We start from the raw sequence: 20,692 nt of genomic DNA, 5'->3' as shown, positions 1-20,692 counted from the left end.
CATCATGTGATGGCCCTGAACCACTGCATGAAGTATTAAGTCAATTGAATGTAGGGTATTGGACTAATAAGTGAAAATCCCAACTTGCCCTAAAACTTTTAACCGGACGCCGACGCTGGGGCGAGTTAAGTATAGCCCACCTATTCTTCGAATAGTTGAGCTAAAAATCATTCCAACTTACCAGTGTTGGCAGTCCCTCCCTCCACATCACTCTTGTTGGATACACATTCTTATTCTTACTGACAGAAATGAGATTTACACGTGTGAAAGTAAGTGTTGGTAATGCTTTACACATATTGATACTTCAATATTACCCTAAACAACAGCCTCATAATAAATACAAACATAAATGTTATTTGGAATGAGATTAAAATATACAAAGTGAAAGCGATCGATCATGAAAAGAAAATGCACCAGTTGTACAAGTGCGGCCGATTGTGTAAAACTGGTTATTTATTTTGTTTGGTTATAATTAGCTAAAATGTGTATTGATACCCCGGTAGGTCATTATTCATCAAATACTTACAGTTAAGTGTTGACCAATCAAATGGCTTTAATGTGCAAACAAGACAAAAGATAGCCTAAGATAACTTATCCAATTTTATACAACTGGATGAACAACTGTCAACAGTTTTCCCATTCATAGTTGCCACCAATCACTTCCATTCATGGATAATAGTATTAGGGCGATTCATAATGACGGGTTTTTTTTATGAGTCTCTGTGGTTGTTGAGTGTCATGTGATGTGACAACACCCTTTGCATTATTATATGCTGGGGACTAAAAAGATTGGCAGACAACAGTCGCATGCACTTGAAATTGATGTCAAACAAGCCAAAAACTTGAAAAAGCACCCTATGTTATGGTCCTTCAATACATAGACAAGGTAGAGCCCGGACAAGACAAATACAATGAATTTGGACGAATAACCCTTCATTTTTGAACTTTGACCTAGACACGAGTCTGCACGTGACTCAATGTCTACTTATCGTAACCATTTTAAAATCCTGCAAAACATATCTAAGATATAGCCGGGACTAGCCAAAACACAAGAAATTTTGATCGATCACCCTTCAGTGTGCATACATGCCATATCCCCCAGCAGGTAGAAAAATTCCCTGGAATTCCAACCCATTCTTGGTCTCCCGCCGGGGGATCCATATCCCCTGGAATTAAAACAAGAGGGCCCTGAAGGCCCTGTATCGCTCACCTGATCAATTCAAGTGTGAAATAAGTGTTTTCAGGACAAGGGCAATTGTGACAGGGGGTTAGATCCTTCCTAGTGACCAAGTTTTTTTTCAATATTATGGATGATTTTTTTAATATCACGGATGACCCAGTTGCAAACCTTACCTTTCTGTAATAAGTACATTCTGACCTGGTTTCATATTGATAAAGTAGAAAATATGGCCTCAACAGTGTTTTAACAATGTTTTCTATGATTTGACCTTGTGACCTAGTTTTTGAACTCAGGTTACCCAGTTTCAAACTTGACATAGACTTCATAAACTCAAACATTCTGACATAGTTTCATGGTGATCAAAGAGAGAATGTAGCCTCTACAGTGTTAACAAAGTTTTTCTATGCTTTGACCTAGTGGCCTGGTTTTTGACCTCTGATTACCCAGTTTCAAACTCTACCTAAAGGTTATCAAGAATAACATTCTGATCAAGTTCCATGAACATATGGTCATAAATGTGGCCTCTAGAGTGTTAACATGCTTTTCATATTATTTGACCTGGTGACCTAGTTTTTGACCGCACATGACCCAGATTTGAACTTGGCCTAGAGCTAAGCAATATAAACATTCTGACTAAGTTTCATGAACATACAGTCATAAATGTGGCCTAGAGTGCTAACAAGCTTTTCCTATGATTTGACCTAATGTCCTAGTTTTTGACCACACATGACCTGGATTCAAACTTGACTTAAAGATTATTAATATAAACATTCCGCCCAACTTTCATGAAGAAACAGTCATAAATGTGACCTCTATAGTGCTAACAAGCTTTTCCTATGATTTGACCTGGTGACCTATTTTTTGACCGCACATGACCCAGATTTAAACTTGACTTAAAGATAATCAATATTAACATTCTGATCAAGTTTCCTAATGACACAGTCATAAATGTGACCTCTAAAGTGTTAACAAGCTTTTCCTTTAATTTGACCTGGTGACCTAGTATTTGACCGCACATGACCCAGATTTGAACTTGACCTAGAGATTATTAATATTTACATTCTGACCAAGTTTCCTGAAGATACAGTCATAAATGTGGCCTCTATAGTGTTAACAAGCTTTTCATTTAATTTGACCTGGTGACCTAGTTTTTAACCCCAGATGACCCAATATCGAACTCATCCAAGATTTTATTGAGGGTAACATTCTGACCAAGTTTCATTAAGATTGTGCCCAAATTGTAACCTCTAGAGTGTCAACAGTCAAATTGTTGACGAGGGATGACGACGGACAACGACGACGAACGACAGACACAGGACGATCACAATAGCTCACCTTGAGCACTTCCTGCTCAGGTGAGCTAAAAAAAATAAAAATTCTTTCATTTTCTTTTTTCTTTAAAACTAGCTCAAGGTTGACAGTGGAAAGCATCCATAATATTATGAGTGTGAAATTCCATGAAGGACCATGATGACTTAGTCCAAAAATTATTGAAATAAGAGTGTGTTTCTCTGTATTCATTTTTATATCATAAATGTAAATATGTATATTTCACTGCGTAAAAATCCCCTGGTGTAATATCAAAAACCCTCAAATTCAGACCAAAATCCCCTGGGAAGCCGCTCAGAAATATGGCGTGTATGAGTGTGACCTCATAACTTGAGGGACAGATGTAACACGCAGTTTTGATCATGGTGAATGTATGTGCTTAGATTTTTTTTTATTGCCGATGCATGGCTGAGTCACAGCTTGTACCAGCAAACATCGGATGGACAGCAGGATCTACATGCATCCAACTTTAATTGTGATAACTTTCAAGTTCACTGCAAGCGCCATACATTGTTGTAATGCTCCAATATTGTACGACTGGAATAGAAATGTATAGTAGGGAAAGTACAAAAATTGAAAACAACAATAATACATTGACCATCTTTATTTTCACAAAATGAACACATTTTATTACAAAGAACTCAAACCAGTTATTCAATTTGTATACAATATATACTTTGATATATGGAAACAAATTAGATAAGCATATCTATTTCATTAAAATGAATTACTGGTCGATATATATGAGATTGCTTTCATGTACAAGTATTTTCATACAAGTACAAAAGTACAAAAACTAAATGTATATAATTAATCTTCTTTTGAAGAAATGTTCACATATAAATGTGTATGTGAATGCCAGTAAGAGCATGCAATTTATGATAATTTCTTGCTTTATATGATCAAACTATAAACTACTAGTAGTCGTTGACAAAAATTGTACACAACAGATCTGCCTTTATACATGTACATGTAGCTTTCATATAACACTGAAGAGCTTAGCAAGATGAATGCATATGAAATAGTGTCGAGGACATTTGATTTAACTGATTTGAGCAATATAGGTTGCAGATGACTGAAATGAATTTCGATCTCGCTGCGTAGATAGTAAAATATTCTGTTTTTTAATGCTATTTTTTGGCCAAATGTCAATTGAAGAGGTGTAAGTTAATAATCATCTGAGAAACAAGGTCGTGACATTACTCAAAAAATGTTCAACCCAGCGCACTGAACATAACAGCAGTAAAATAACAATGTTTCACTGAAAAGCATAAAAAACCTGTATACAATGTATTTTATTCTGTTAAATTTTAAAACATGCATGCATCTTGAAACATCAATGCTGCCAAAAATATATACAAAATATGAAAACAAATATATTGTATTCAATAACAAGTCAAAACCAAAAATGTGGTATGAATGTTATACAAGTATATACACGATGTATGACAGAGACAGACACTGTGTTAATCGGAGTCTGCTTTCCTGTACCAGAATCTAGCCCTGTTGTCATCACTGGTGGTCACAAAGGCAGGACCTGTCGGGGAGTGGTTGATGCAACGGACAATACCATTGTGACCTGTAAAACATTGTTACTGCTATAGTAACTATCTTTTTATGACTAAGCTATTCCATTTAAGCATACATATACAGGTTTTGATATTTTGAACATTCAACTTCGAAAGTTTTCTCCATAATTATGAAAGTTTTGGTACTTCCAAGGAATCAATTTTGAAAGTTTCAGCCCATTTCTCTGGAGTAATATACATCCAAACTTCCTTTAAGGGAAGACCTGTTATTCCAAACTCATACTCACCCACATGACACAACCTGCTGCCTTACACTACAGAATGATACGTACATGTAGTCTGATCAAATTACAGACTATGGTAAATTTTGTCATTCAATATTGATTGGCTGAAACAATACGCACAAAACCATACTGTAATACTTTGCAATATATGCTATTCCCCTCACTGAAGACAAATCCATCAAATGACAAATGTCACTCAACAAAATAAATGTTTTCTAAAAGATATGAACTACATGTACTAAAATAAATTAAGCACACCCAAGCTAAAAGCAAGGAAAATTGACATTTGGACATTTAAAACTAAGGCATCAAACATAGAACAAAATTATAGGTATGTTTGAAAGTTTGCAATTTCAATAAAGAAATATTAAGAGGATTTTACAATTTAGGAAATACAGAGGTATAACTGGTTTGGGTCGGAAAACCCGTATTTCATTGCTCTATTATTGTTTAATAACCAATTTACTAGGGTATTATTGATTGACAAGCTAAACTTCTGTAAGAGTCGTAATAAACACTTACCAAGTGAAAGGAGGCGCTGTCTCTCTGCATTTCTGGAATCCCAGCAACACAGGCTTGTTGTTTTTTCATCCGGAAACAACACTGAAAAAGTAGAAAAATCCATATTACAGTTACACTTTCCATATGAAAGCAATTTAAAAGATTAATGATAAGAAACAAGAAAAGTTATCTGTTATAAGTACAGTTGAACCCTGTTGGCCCGAACTGCCAGGGACCAGAGAAAACACCTCAAGCCTTAGGAAATTTGATCCAAGCCTGAAAACTTTGATTCATTTGAACAAATTCAGTCCGTTGAACATCCAGTTCAAGCCAAGAAGGAAAGCAAGCCTAGCAGGTTTGAACCAACAGGGTTCCACTGTAAATGATGAAAGTGAAGGTAGAGCAAAAGAGATAAATAAAAGAGGAAGCATATTCAGATAAAATTCCTCAAAGTTGATTAATCAAACCGAAACACTTCAGTAATCTCCAGTTCACTACTTCAACAGGTCCCAGAATATTGAAACCTCATTTCTATTCAATGGCATAGAGGTTAAAGAAGCGAAACAATATACGGGAAATACAGTCCCAAAATTGCCCCCAAACTATCATAGTCCTTTGTATGGTTCCCAGACACTTCCCACCCCATCCCCCTTACACCCCTTAAAAATCCTCTCTTAATGTCCTCTCCCTGTTACCAGTCTTAGGTTTGATTCCATGTTCTTGCCTTTTTATGGTCTTCAGCCTGATAATGACCTGAGGGTGAGATAAAGCAACCCCCAACCAAGTTTTGTATTTTGTATCCCTTACCATAGTCTTCTGTGTGGTTAAAGCAGCACTTAGTCCTGTGCTCCTGTTTCCCCATGGTTCCAGCTCCTGTGTAGATGATGAGGCAGCGATTAGTTGAGAGCTCCCACAGTTTCACCATGCTATCTTTCCCACTTGACAAAATGTACTGTAATATAACAATAGGGCTTTCACATCATTTCAGTTTTATTTTCATTTTACCTCACAACAATATATACCATAAGTTCACATTCAAATTAAATGTTTTTTTCACAAATAAAAGCCTTCTACTCAAATTCTATCATCAGTACATGTAGATGATAAAGAACAATGTATGATTGGTTGTCCGGTTAGTGCAGTGAATAGAGCACTTGCTTCTCACCAAGGCGACCCAGGTTCGATTCCTGGGCGCATGTGAGTTTGGTTGGTGGTCACCAAGCCGGACAAGTGGGTTTTCTCCGGGTACTCCGGTTTCCCCCACAGCACAATACCACACTCTCGTGCAACATTGAGCCAACGAGAGTGACTTTAAATTAACAATGTAGAGCTCAATGGTTGCTCGATGGTCAGTAAAACAAGGAGCACAACTTAATCATAATTAAAGCTTTACATGTGAATCAAGCTTCTTTTGAATATTTTGAATGGTTTTGGAGATGTGGCCAAGGTTATGACAACAGCAAGGCTATGACAATTCCTACACTTTCTTTCTTTGTAAAAACAAAAAAACTAAAAACAGCAAATTAGTTAATTGCAAGAGCCTTGCAGTGTTGTTGGTATTTACTGCTATGCTTTTACATGTGCCTTTTGGGGACTGTTTTAAACTCATATGACACATAGTCCCAAACAATACAAGAATACACATATCATGCAGACCAACCTTGGAGTTCCTTGTAAACTGTACAGAGCAGACTTCCTCTCCATCATGGGCGTTTTTAAAGGTGTTGATACACAACCCCGATACAGAGTCCCATACTTTGATATTGCCGTCCTTGGAACATGATGTGTATAGGTTGGCATTGGGACTGTACTTGGCCTGAAACATATTAACTGTGATGATTTTCCAACCTCTGGTTTTCTAGCAATTTTCAATAACCTATAAATCTAGCAATAAAAGGTACCGGGGTACATGTATTTTTATCAATGTTTTGTAAATATTATATAATTTAATTGGTTTTCTTGTATTTTACACATTTTCTTTGAAGCAGATATTCATTAAAATTAAGGTTTCCTTGATCACGTCTAAATACTTTTCTTAATATTATTACAAAATTTTACCCCACTTGTAAGCCAAAATATATAAACATATATATATAAGCCAGCTTGTGTTTATTTTAACCTTTGAACAAAAATGAAGGGAACAACATTCTTCTTCAGATATCAACAAATGTAAATTTTATAAATTCAAAATCTCTCAGTAAGAGTTTAATAACATTTATCATAAATATTTTAATTTATTATTTTTAGACCAACTTTGTTTATTTTAGTTAACACTAATTTTCAAATAGTAAAAGTTTGATTATTTAAATCAATTGTTGCAAAATATGCTTGGAATTATTTAGGACACCAATTTTCAAATTGATGATAACTGGTGTAAAAAAGTATATTTATGGAGCGGACAATGTAAATACACTTTTGTCAAATCAGTGGTCATAATTCTGTAGTGACTGGTTATTAAACTGAGCTGATATTTTCATGTCAAGTTTATTGATGATCAGACGAGGGGAACTCGAGTAACAGCACAAACAACTTAAACTTTGTGTTTTTTTGTGTTATTCAAAGGCAATAACTCTGAAGTAACTGGGGAGCCATAGATGATTATCAAACTTGGCTGAAATGTTCTTCCAATAAACACATTGTGTAAGTTTGGTGATGATCAGATGAAAGTACCTCAAATTACAGACCTATGATAAAGGTAAGTATATATTTGTGTAATTTAAGGGTGATTCAAGGGCCATAACTTTTAAAGTGTCTTAGGTGACCTGATTGGTTATTGACCAAAATATTTTTCTCATACATAAATTGAAAACATCTCAAATTTCAGCATGGACAACTTTGTGGTAGTCGCCAACCAGCTGCAGGTGAATCCATAATTATACATGTACATCCCTGTTTTTTAAAAAGGTGTATAAAAAGTGATGCCAGCAACTAAAAATTTATTTCTGTGCCCTGCAAAACAAAGTCTAAGAAACTATTTTCCAAATCTTTATCTGATTTTCTTACACAAGTGACTGCCGCTGTGTGTTGATCATTTGGATTCCTTCCAACATAGCAGGAAAATGTCTTCACATCATACATCCGCACTGAAATGGAAAAAATATTAACAGACGGTGACACAAATTATAATAAAACAGTATTGAACATGAAATGCCATGCCAAACGTTTTGTTTTGTTGTTTAAAACAGGATTCAAATTTAACGTGTACAGTGAACCATAGTTATTTATCTTTCTACTATCCAATGAAAATGACTCATCTTAAATTCAAAAGATTTTCCAAATTAAGTTTCCAATGTCAATGGCTTATTCTGTAAGTATTATAAGAAGTATCAGACAATATTCAACAGTTGGATGAGAAAAATGTTTAAATTATTAAACAAACCAAACCAATTATTTCTAACAAGACACTCACATGTTGGCTGACTTGTTCCGACCAATAAGAAGTTTCCGCTTGGGTGGAATGCCACAGTCCTAACTTCTGCAGCCTCCTGAAAAACACCAGAAGGAGTTGTGATCTGAATGTTCATGAATATACAATGTGAGCTGAATGCAACACTTTGATAAGTCCATAATGTATTGTTGAATGTTTCATGTTAGTCAAATGAGTAATATACCATCTTTGGATTATTTTTTTATCAATTATTTTTTATCAATACTAAGACGTTTGTTGAGTTATCACATACTTTTTGGTTTCATGCATGGGTATTATGATCATTTAACATTAAATATTATCTAAGTGTAAGATTGGCCTAGAGGTTAAGGTGTCTGCCTCTCATGCAAGAGAATGTGGGTTCAATCCCCATCAGGGTAAGAGATTCCTAGTGATTAATGTGCCTGCCTCCCACACAAGAGAGCGCTGGTTCAATCCCAATCAGGGTAAGATTGCCCTAGTGGTTAACATGCCTGTGTCTCACGCTAGAGATAATGGGTTCAATCCCCATCAGGGTTTGAGTGCCCTAGTGGTCAACATGTCTGCCTCCCACAAAAGAGATAATGGGTTCAATCCCCGTCAGGGAAAGAGTGGTTTAACATGTCTGCCTCTCAGGCAAGAGAGTGTTGGTTCAATCCCTATCAGGGTAAGAATGGCCTATAGGTTAAGGTGCCGATTACTATACACCCTTACCTGTATGCTCTTGTATGCCTTCTTCACGGAGGGTTTAGAGTACTCAAAGAAGCGAACACTGTGGTCCTTACTGCCGGAGACAAGAATCTGGTGATGGGGGTGGAAGTCAAGTGTTGAGATCTCCTGAAAAACAAAATATATATGAACATGATAGAAAAATGCAACTGCAGTAAACAAATGTGCCGATTATTATGCTATCATTATTTAGGTTTTTTGTGCTTGGGCAGACGTCGGCATTTTGCATTTTTGTCCATTGATTTTTTGTCAAAGTCACCTATTTATTTGATCAGCAGTAACAGGCAAGAATTATTAGTAATACAAACAATTACTAATACCTGCATGGTCATAACTTACAAAAGGGTGGTTTTCCATGGCAGTTCTTTATGGCCTATTGAAGTATCCCCTGAGGAATCACTTTCGTGTGAATGGGCCTCTAAGGCTTATAAGAGTTAACAGTTAAAGCCATTAACTACTTACCCAAGCATGGTCATATAATGTATGTATAACATGGTTGTTCTCTGTATAACTGGGTTGTTCTCTAAGTCCTGTTTGGCTGCCTCCTGAAGTATCACCTCCAGGGGTGTGGGGTTCTCAGGCTTACAATAATTAACAGTAATAGCCACTAGCTACCCAGCGTGGTCATAATATGATATATTATGTTGGTATAACTGGATGGTTCCCCACGACTTGTAGGAGGGCTCCTGCGCAATCACCTCCAGGGGTGTGGGGCTCTCAGACTTACAAAAGTAAACAGTAATAGCCACTACACACGTACAACTGAGTGGTTCCCCATGGCCTGTAGGAGTGGCTCCTGTGGAATCACCTCTGGGGGTGTGGGGCTTATATGCTTGCAAGAGTTAACAGTAATAGCCACTAGCTACTCACCCCAGCATGGTCATATAATGTACGTATAACTGGGTGGTTTTCCATGGCCTGTTGGGGTGTCTCCTGAGCAATCACCTCTGGGGGTGTGGCACTCTTGGCCAACATACGCTCTACATCCAGAATCTGGAGCATAAAAGATCCATCATATAACACATAACTTAGTTAATATCCATCTATTTATTTACTTTAAAATGTTGATTTGTTAAGCAAATAATAAACTGAAATCAAGTCACTCTCAAGTCAGTTACCTGTGTAGAAACCATAACTGGTGTCCATTCAGAGAGGCATGAGTAAAAGCCCCCAATTAGGATCAGCTCATGACCTCTTGGGTGAGAGGCAGACATTTCTACATCAACCTCACTCATTAGTAATTAGTTTGTGACTCATCTACATGTAAATGTAAGGTTTTAGAATTTCATAGATAATCATGTATTTCTGTGGTTAAAATTATGTCATGGCCATGTTACCTTGATTGAAGTATCCTCCGATCCTGTTGCAATCAGCTGCCCTGCAATGGTAGCATATATACATTGTAAGGATTCCCTTACAGATGATACCGGCGGAACAAAAAATCAAAAGAGTTTGTTTTGACTCTGAGAAATACTATTTAAGAATTAAGTTTCTACATGTTTATATCATTAAAATGGATAATTCTCAATTAAAGACATCCACCGATCAATTGTGAAAACCATTGCAAAAAAAAGCCAATTAAACCTATCAATGTTCATAACTTGCGCGTCATCGTGTATTATTTGGCGAAAATAGTCTTTTACTGGTAAACAATGGATTTATGTACTGCTATCAAAACTTACAGACTGACTCAGTGCAAATTGAGACCCGAAGTTGGCAGATTGTATAATCTCACAACAACTGTCATTAAATTTCATAGAGTCAGTAATGTTCCTAGTGGGGTTTACTTCAGAGGGTCTGTACACTGTGTATTGTTTGCAACGCAGTCAGTACTGTTACATCGTCTGCATGTCTGTATATTGGGCATTTAGCTAACAAAAAATAATGTTTTTTGTTTTTATCAGAGTACTCAAGTGTCAAATAAGTATTCAAGTACTCGGATGATCGATTCAGTACCTGGGTACTTTTTGCCATCCCTAATATAAACATGTATAAGTCTGCAGTTCATTCAGGCTTGCAAGCTTATGCTAAATTTGATCACTGTTAAAAATTACCATAAATATTCAGTACATGTTGTTGTTTTTTCTGATTATCATTTTTTGATACCAGTGATAATGCTAAATTTTATGTGTGCCAGTACTACTTGTTTGCATGCCAAAAATCTAAATGTAACATGTATTTCATTACCAGTCGGGTGGAAAGTCGCCACTCTGCAGGCACTTTTGTGTGATGTGACATAGCATGTTTCATACAGCGCTGCCTCTGCTGATATTGTCTGAACTGAAATGAAATAATACAAGGCTAACATGACAGACTTGGTATATAACATAAGCCAAATCTTAATACAACATGATGATGTTAAAGACTAGGAGACAACCCGAGAGCTTAGCAAAAGACAGGTGTAACTCCTTCTGTTCTTTATTTCGAGCTACAACTGCACTGAGTCACATCAAAGAAACACAAGATAGCACACAATAAATATACTTCAACATCACTAAAATCAATCTTCTGAGTAAAAGTAAAATCATGATTGGGTTTGGCAATTAAATAGATGAAAAATTAACTATTAATTGATATTTAACTGGAGAAGAAGATGTAAAACCAGGAGCGGGAATCATAAACCTCATATATTGTCAAGATCACGACAAGCCAACAGGGGTATTCATAAACATCATACATGGTCAAGACCATGTTAAACCAGGAGTGGTAATGGTAAACATCATACACGGTCAAGACCATGTAAAACCAGGAATGGTAACGGTAAACATCATACACGGTCAAGACCATGTAAAACCAGGAGTGGTAACGGTAAACATCATATATGGTCAAGACCATGTAAAACCAGGAGTGGTAATGGTAAACATCATACACGGTCAAGACCATGTAAAACCAGGAGTGGTAATGGTAAACATCATACATGGTCAAGACCATGCAAAACCAGGAGTGGTAATGGTAAACATCATACATGGTCAAGACCATGCAAAACCAGGAGTGGTAATGGTAAACATCACATATGGTCCAGATCATGTAAAACCAGGGGCAGTATTCATAATATCATAAATGGCCAAGACCATGATTGTAAAACCAGAGGAGGCATTCATGAACATCTTAAGTCAGTATCTCACTGGTCAAATGAGATAATTACCTCATAATTTCTTAAATACTTTAATTTCATTGACTTTATTAAAAACTACAGACATCATTGTTTAAAACACTCATACTTTTCTTTGAATTTGAACATAACTTTTTTAGGAAATCACCTTAACTTAAGTTAAGAGATGATATTTAATGACTACTAAGGACTGTGAAACTTAAAAGTTCTATAAAGGTAATTATATCTCACCATCAGTTTCAAACTCCAGATCAATTCCGGACCCAGGGGTGACAAAATCTGTCTTGAATGCCTTCTCACCAGTCTCCTCTGAAAACAAGACAAGGGTATTACAGGAATTGACATACGTGTATGCTCCCCGTCGGGATACAGATTCTGAAGGAAAGCGTGAATTGGAAAAAAAGGCTTTTCAACTAACAAAAATTACATTAGGCAAAGGAGTTTGTGATGGATAGAAACATAATCACTTCAGTTTAATGTTGAGTGGATTTGTGTTGAGAAATCTTGAAAGCATCCTCTAATCCTTTGCATAGTAAACAAGAACTGTCACAGAGACAGCGCGCTCGACTATTCCGCCGCTTTTCGGTGTATGGATTGAAAAGTTTTGGCGAAACATGCATGGATCACTGTTAGATAAGATTTCAATGCAATACATGTCATGATGTGCTGAGATATTTACATAAATTGAAATGGAAAATATTTAAGGTAGTACGCAAACTTGAGTACCTCCTCCTGTGTACAGGTTGGGGACATGATGGTGAACAAGTGTGCAAAGTTGCAAAGCCATATCTTAATGGACTTTGAAACTATTTGAGGTGGTACGCAAACTGTAACATAAGTGGTTAAACCGACGCCGACGCTCAGGTGACTAGGATAGCTCTCCTTATTATTTGAATAGTCGAGCTAAAAAACAGACAAAAAATTTGAGGGTTGAGAAAATTGCAAAATACAATCTTTTTAGGACTTTGTAATGGTAACACAAGGAAACAGAGTTGTTGGTGGACTGGAAATCTCTTGTTTTATTTTGATGTGATGGACATACAATTTATTATGAAACTTTAGATTTCTTTCTATGAATGCAAGGAAAATGGTTATTTCACTTTGACCTAAAGATGACGTCACTTTGAAAGTAGATGGATGAAACCTGTGCACTTCACTTTGACTCAATGTGCTGAATAATTATTTTTTTGAAATCCTTCCCAAGGCCTAAAAAAAATTTTTGTTTGGTTAGGGTTACATCCTTTTCAAAAATAGGTAGGGTAGGTAGGCTTTTTATTTTTTTTATTTATTTTTTTTTTTTATTAGGCTTTATATAAGAATGTCATTTCATTTTTTTTTTCAAACTGACTATAAAAACGTTAGGGTCGGCGCCTATTCCGTAGGTAGGGTCGGGTAACCCGAACCAAATGTATTTTTTTTTTAGGCCCAATGCTGTAAATGGTTTAATGACCTATGACCCCTTTGTGTGCCCTCAACCTTGATGAAACTTTCATCACATCACATCGGGTTCATAGGTCAATACCTTTCAGAAAGGTAACTGGAACATGCGCTCTGAAAGTGGGCTTGTTGTGGCGATTATTTATGCCAAAATGTTTAAAATCTTTAAATCGTTTGAGTAATGAAACAGACAGGAAAAAGGGGACAAACTGACTGGCAAAGTGGCAATTTTAAGAAATCTTTGGGGTTTCATGAAAACATGTCTGTACATGTACAAACATGTACATCACCACATTCTTTAATCTTTTCTATATATTTTCTAAGCCATTCTTGTTCATTTCTAGACAAAATTGGTTCATGAAACATTTTTCCCAATCAGAGAGGCATTTTCCAAAAATGGTTGAAATAAAACACTGCAACTGTACCTTCTTCAACTTTAAGTCCCAGTTTGATCACCTTCAGCAGTCTGTCAGATGGTGGGCAGGCTGGGTGAGCCTTTACGAGGTTTGCTAGACTCACAGCTAATTGTTGGTGACCATCATAGAACAGCTGACTGAAATTATCAGTAGAATAGTTGTTACTGGTCTACTTGTGCATAAATGTCACTGTGTAATGCACCAGTCAATTGTAACCACCACCCCAAAGGTCAGGGAATAGCGGGGACATTGACTTTCGGTCCAGCCAAGCCTGGGTAAAATCCCTGCCATACAGACACAAACTGATGATAACATACCCGCAAAATGCACCACAGGGAGCTTACAGTACACTCAACGAGTAAGACCAACTTTTCTCGATCACTCTGAGGGATAAAGTCGATTGTCATGGATTTCCTCCAAGTGAAAAACTGTTGCCCTCACTACCCCCCCCCCCCCCCCAGTTTCTCCGAGTGGCTGGTTTACCGCCAAGTTTAATATGAACGACAGCATTAGAAATTGTCCAATTTTATGACCCTGTGGCAGAACTCCACGTCTTATCAGATAAGCAAGAAGTCATTCTTGTTCAGAAGTTAATTTTTTCTATGGTTATTTACATTGTGAATCGTAACAGATTCTTACCAGTGTTTAATTTTTATTTGTGTCCGTAAATGCCAATTGAATATTGTTTTGACTTGTTCAAAATAAACATTGAATCATTGATGTATTGCCATTTATTGTATTTCATCATAAAACAGCCGACATTTTACATGATTCTGAACCATGACCTCTGACGTCAAGCGCATGATCAATATAATGTAGAATATACTATTTATTATTGGTGGTTAAAAATAGCTATGACGTTTAAGGGAATTTTTCACAGAAAACGAGGCAAGAAAGCCTTCAACCATGACAATGCTATGTCGGCGACAATCTATAGTGGGTGTCCAAAATCGTTGTCGCTAATGTTACTTCTGGTAACTACGTATTTTTTTGTTTTGTGGTAAACATCGAGTAAATCAAATGTCAATATTTTCATTCCGGTCTCGTTGAAGTTATCTTAAAAATGAAGGTCACTTCGCCGCCACAAATGTGTAGAATGTAAACACTTTTGCTTACAAACTCTACCAAGATTACAAATAGTTATTAATTGTTTATATATTTCACAAAATCTTCTTCAATAACCTGTCTCAGTGGTGTAGTGGGTCCAGTCTTACCTGAAAATACTGGGAATCCCTGATCGGTGCATTCTGTTTTTGAAACCATTTTTTGAATCGTTTGTAATTAACTAATTTACTTTTTTATGTAAAGCAGTGTTCGACACTAACGGGGTCCCGGGATCCCGAGGACACCTGAACTTCGAAGTCCGGTATTCCGTCGGGACACTTAAATTGTTGACTGATAAACGCTAAATATCAATAAATAAGTAGCATTTAATTAATTTATTACCTAAATTCGGGCTCCCCTAAATTTCTTGACAGCACATGTCAAAACGATATTATTAATTATCATTATCGGACTCATCAAAGCGAAAGTATAGCTGACTATAGTTACGTCATGAATCTATAAATAAACAGGTCATTTCACAAGGCGCATGCAGGTTAACGCTTCCGTTTTGTTGTTTACATTTTAAACAAGGTCAGAGCTGACAGAGATTTATTATCGGTAAAATACTTATGTGGAATTGTTTTGCTTATGTGTCAGAACCGCCCAAAAAGATGCCAACTCTGGTGATACCTTTTATATAATATGATACCACCTTTGAGTATTTACAGTAACTTTACGACACAAAAGAACAACATCCTACATTCAGCATTCTTTGTTAATTGGCATTCAACTTATCAATATTCTTTGTTAATTTTAAAGACATATATTTCATGCTTTGATAAAAAAATAATAGAAATAAAATTTGCAGGGTTTTATTCATTAATTCAATCAATTTATAAAATTTTATGACTTTTTGGCGCGAAAATTAACATATATACACAATTTTTGGTCGTCTGCTCTTCCAGACTGTTGGGCAGTCTGATTGATTTATCAACAGCTCTACTAAATATTGATTGGAGTTTTCACAAGCCAGATGTAATATTCCTACAGTTTCTTAATGAAAAGCACCGACATTTGACAAGACCCTGAACCATGATGTAATTTATGCGTATTTTTCAAAAATCTAAAAATAGTAACAACATCAAGTTTTTGTTTACATTGTATCCATCTCTGTTTTTGACTGAAAACAAAAGGGACTAAGACATTCTCCCGCTTTTGAACCCAATCTACCAACTTAGAGACCAAAATATACCTCACTGCCATTCAGTGCTACTAATCTGTCATTACATGCTGCTGAAAACATGTATAATATGGTGGTGTATACTTGCATTACAAATTGAAAAGTAAAAGGATGTTGAATTTAATATTAAAACAGGCTCAACAATGAAAAAAATGTAAAAAGTGGAAGGAACTCCTAATTTCAGGAAGGGACACCTGATATCAAATGTTGGTGTCCCTTCGGGATCCCTTGGAAAAATGGTTAGTGTCGACCCCTGTAAAGGTTTTATGAAATTAAGTTATTCTAATGAAACGTTCAATATAACAGGTTATTGAATGTTAAGCTGGTTCACAACTATTAAGTATGCTTTTACATAGATGAAATGCTAAGATAAATTACATGATACTGTTTGCATTATTTTGCAATTGATTTGCATTTATAAGGAATGTGTTGAGTTCTTATGTTTTTCGTTAACCCTTTCCCTCATGTCAAATCAGCCATATTAGGCCTGCCACTGCATGGCTTATCAGTACATTGATAACCAGTAGCCAATAGATAATAAGCCCCTATAAGTACCCCTACTGCATAGGAGATTACCGTAAATGACTGGGTATAAGACGATAGGGGGTATTAGACGCAGGGAAAAAAATCTGTGAAAAATCCGAGGAAAAAACTTTTAATCTATGTTTTTGGTTAAAAGACGCATAAAAAAAAATGTCAAAATCGTCCGACATTTTCAGCCATGGTAATGTTTGTTGAGTGACAAAAAAAATTTTTTTCGTGAAAATGGCGATGGTTATCTTTAAAACCATACTGTCAAGAATGAAAAGTTATGTTAAGCAAAAAATATTTTGACAGTGCCCAACTTTGCTTTTTTATATGTAAGTTTGATTATTGTTTAATTCAATTTATTATTCAAAATAATATTGAATACCGTAATTCACAAGAGTTCGGACACCATAAATTAATTATTTTTTTCGCTCTCCGAATACATAGAAAATCATTTTTACATTTTATTTACATGTTTGTTTAACCTGCCTTTTTTCTTCATGTTTGCTTTTTACCTCTTAGCAATTTATCCGTAGTAATCAATGGTCATAAACTTATTTATTACGCCTATAAGTGTAAATCCTTCATGAAGTTAATTAAAACACCATTTTATACATGCACTGAACTGAATAAACACATTCTATCGGCTTCAGATCAAAGAGTCACACTGTGTGACGTCACATAACTTACAGTTATGCCCACGAGGATCTCGTGGAGAGCATGGACATTGCTATGCAGGATTAATGTATAACTGTACGATTATTGCTTCATATAGTCTATAAGTGTGGTACAAGTTTGAAAGCTTATTGGCAGATCGTTTTACAAACATGCCATGTCGATGTTTTCTTAATCCCTTGATTGCCCTTGTTGTTTGTTTAATCCTCAAATAAATATATCACACTTCCTTTTCAACAGGCAATAAATCGTTTAGGATGGGTAGTAACTAATTAAATTGTCACAGTGGTGTATACGGTTAGGTAATTTAGCCAGGCAGTGTAAAGATAAAAATCAATAATCTTCGTCTGTGAAACTTGGTAACTATGAAAGTTATGATTGATGTCCTTTGGGTGTCCGAAAATTAGGTACGCAAAATAAATTATTTTGGGAAATAATTCTGGGTGTCCAAATATTTAGAATGTCCGAACTCTTAGGTGAATTACGGTAACTTTAATCGAAAAATATTTTTGTTGAAATTATAAACATCTTACGATATACCGTATCCCGATCTTCAACTGCCGTTTTAACCCGTATATACTCGATCAATATGACGCGAGTAACATCCCTTTCTACATAAATCTAAACAAACTCTCGGCTTGAAATTGACCTCAGAAAAAAAGTTCAAAAAATTGTTACTGGGTATTATACGCAGGCATTTTTTTGCATCAAAATCTGAGGAAAAAAGTGCGTCTAATACCCAGTCATTTACGGTATTGGAGAATATTGAAAAATTGCCCCCTATGCATTTCTATCTTATTTTTCTAGTATTTCTTTTGGTTTAATCAATTATAGTTCAATATAAAGTTTGTAGGTAAAAGAATTTCCAATCCAGTGGTATAATTTTTATTCTGTTGTCTAAATTATTTGGTTGAATATTTATAGAGAAACACAACTCCTGTGAAAAATTGAAGATGTTTCAATTGATTTCATACTATATACTATATTTCCATTGACACCTATGCATAACAACTTAACTATTTTGTAGTATTTCTTTTGATTAAAATAATGTTAGAAATTCAAATAATGAATATAGTATTTGTACTGTATTAAATTTCGAATCTAGTGATCATAGTTAATTAATCTAAAAAGGTTTTGACAATAAACAAATATTCAAATCACAGAAATCATGCATTGTTAAAAAATAAACACAATTTAATTGGGCAAACTACAAATGCTATTTCAGATTCATTGTTCTCATAAATAAAATTTGCATGTCCGTTGTTTTGAAATAAATTGAATAAAATAATTGTAAATATCAAAATAAAAGGCTGGGTCTATTACTGGCAGTTTTAAAAACTTTGGGAACATACTAGATATTGCCCTCAACAAGCCGAACAACTCAAATTTTTAATATTCAGAATCGCTATTTAAATTAAATTTAGTGATTCCGTAATAATATTGTAATTAAAATCTGTCAACACAAGGCAAAAAATCACGGTCCGAAATGCATGGATAATTACGACAACATTCTTGTGTATTTATCGAGATCGAGTGAACACGTGTTTTAACAGCTGTCAAACTGGGTCATATCACATATAATTTTATTATTATCCGTGTATTCACAACAAAATACTAACTTTGATTAACAGACGTAAGGGGACATTTTTATTACCGGATTAACATTCCATTTTTGGAAACAGAAGTGACAAATGACATGTGTTTATTCAAGCCAGACTCTTGTTTACTACATCGTAAATCAGCCATTTTGACACATTTCTAAACCATGATAGGTGACGTCATTAGCGCGTGATCAATAGGATATATTTATATGATTAATTATTGGTAGTTTTAAATAGCTAGTGACGTGTATAGGGATTTTCCATTAAAAAAACGAGACAAGCACGCGTCAAGCACGCGCTGTGAACTTTTAAGGCGTGTTTGACCTCTGTCTCTTTTAGTCGCGATTTTCCGAAAATTTTGAATAGTAACATTATCTTTTTTCATTATTTATATACTTATCGATGTTTATATTACACATAAATGCATTTGTTGCGAAAAAATAAGCAACAGATATGTTAATAAATGACCGTAAATAAGCATGGCACATTTTGGAACAATCATGCGGGAATCGATAGAGGGGCATTTTGGAACAATCATGCGGTAATCGATAAAGGGACAATTTGGAACATTCATGCGGGAATAGATAAAGGGGCAATTTGGCACAATCATGCGGGAAAGGGTTAAGTTATAAAAGGCAGAAAGAGGTTAAGGAAATTTACTTTCTTTTGCAAAATGCATGACCAAATCATTACACGTATAGATTCCAGGTTTAACCATTTAAATGATCATGATGATACTATGTATAAAGAATGTATTCCTTACGGTATTATAAACTTTCGATTATTGTCCGAACTATTGGCTGTGTTCGTAATTCTTCGCTCGACTGATCACCCTCCGAGAGCCTTAAATTCAAACTCTTCTTGGCTCGACTAATCACCCTCCGAGAGCCTTAAATTCAAACTCTGAGGAACACGAAATGTCAAAAAAATCATTCATTGTGTTGGCCACCATAGCGAAAAATCCGCTGAGGGAACACGTATAGTGGGTTCAACTCGTTGAGTGAACTGTAGGTAAGGCCCATGTCCCGGCTATATTTGGCGCGAATACAAAATCACCGCCTTTTGGCCCGTCACTAGGAAGGTAAAAGCACGGCCCATTTCCAGGCTATTCCCAGGGACCTGGTGGAGGAGGAGGGGGGGTGTTACAATTGACTGATACATAATTTTGGCAAGTCGAAATAATTTGAGAAAATAATTTACCTTAAAAATATTTTAAACTCTGCAAGACTGAACCAATTCAATTTTATAAACAATAGATCAGCCATATCTGTAAAGGTGCATCATAGTAAAAAAAATAGCCCATCATAGGGCAGCTCATTTTATTTTCCTGTACTGATGGGGAGTATTTTCACGAGCGTCATCACTCATGTTCGACAATGTAAACCATATGTTTATTGCATTACTATAAGCATAACTTTTGTTAATTATAATTGTTACCTTATTACAAGTCGGTATAACAATTCTCGCTGCTTCACCTCCATTGTGAAGCAATTTTTCTGCAACAAACTGTGTGCGGGATGTAGGCAGAAATCTTCATCAACACCGGCCGGTTTTAGTTTGTTAATGCACACATATTTATTTATTTTTAAGCTAAAAGTTGATAAAAGACGCAATAGTCTTTTATTTATTTAGATTTAAAAAGGTGCATTTGATATAAGCAAAATTTAATAAATTAACTTCT

General features: G+C 35.5%; 1 protein-coding gene across 1 annotated transcript; it reads right to left on the bottom strand.

Moving 5' to 3' along the window:
• Positions 1 to 3,098: 3,098 nt before the first annotated feature.
• On the bottom strand, positions 3,099 to 20,650 carry LOC128203060 (cleavage stimulation factor subunit 1-like). The gene is made up of 13 exons (XM_052904315.1): positions 20,449 to 20,650; positions 13,933 to 14,060; positions 12,302 to 12,379; positions 11,146 to 11,238; positions 10,296 to 10,336; positions 9,829 to 9,951; positions 8,944 to 9,066; positions 8,233 to 8,308; positions 7,827 to 7,906; positions 6,484 to 6,639; positions 5,631 to 5,775; positions 4,845 to 4,925; positions 3,099 to 4,088 (listed from the first exon to the last, which is right to left on the bottom strand). Exons 1-13 carry the CDS (start codon positions 20,490 to 20,492, stop codon positions 3,976 to 3,978), a joined length of 1,281 nt encoding a protein of 426 aa, XP_052760275.1. The 5' UTR covers positions 20,493 to 20,650; the 3' UTR covers positions 3,099 to 3,975.
• Positions 20,651 to 20,692: the final 42 nt, after the last annotated feature.

Source organism: Mya arenaria, chromosome 9 (assembly GCF_026914265.1).
Source record: "Mya arenaria isolate MELC-2E11 chromosome 9, ASM2691426v1".
NCBI classification, from domain to species: domain Eukaryota; kingdom Metazoa; phylum Mollusca; class Bivalvia; order Myida; family Myidae; genus Mya; species Mya arenaria.
The sequence above is the reverse complement of the archived record's forward strand: the minus strand, read 5'-3'. Positions and strand labels throughout refer to the sequence as shown.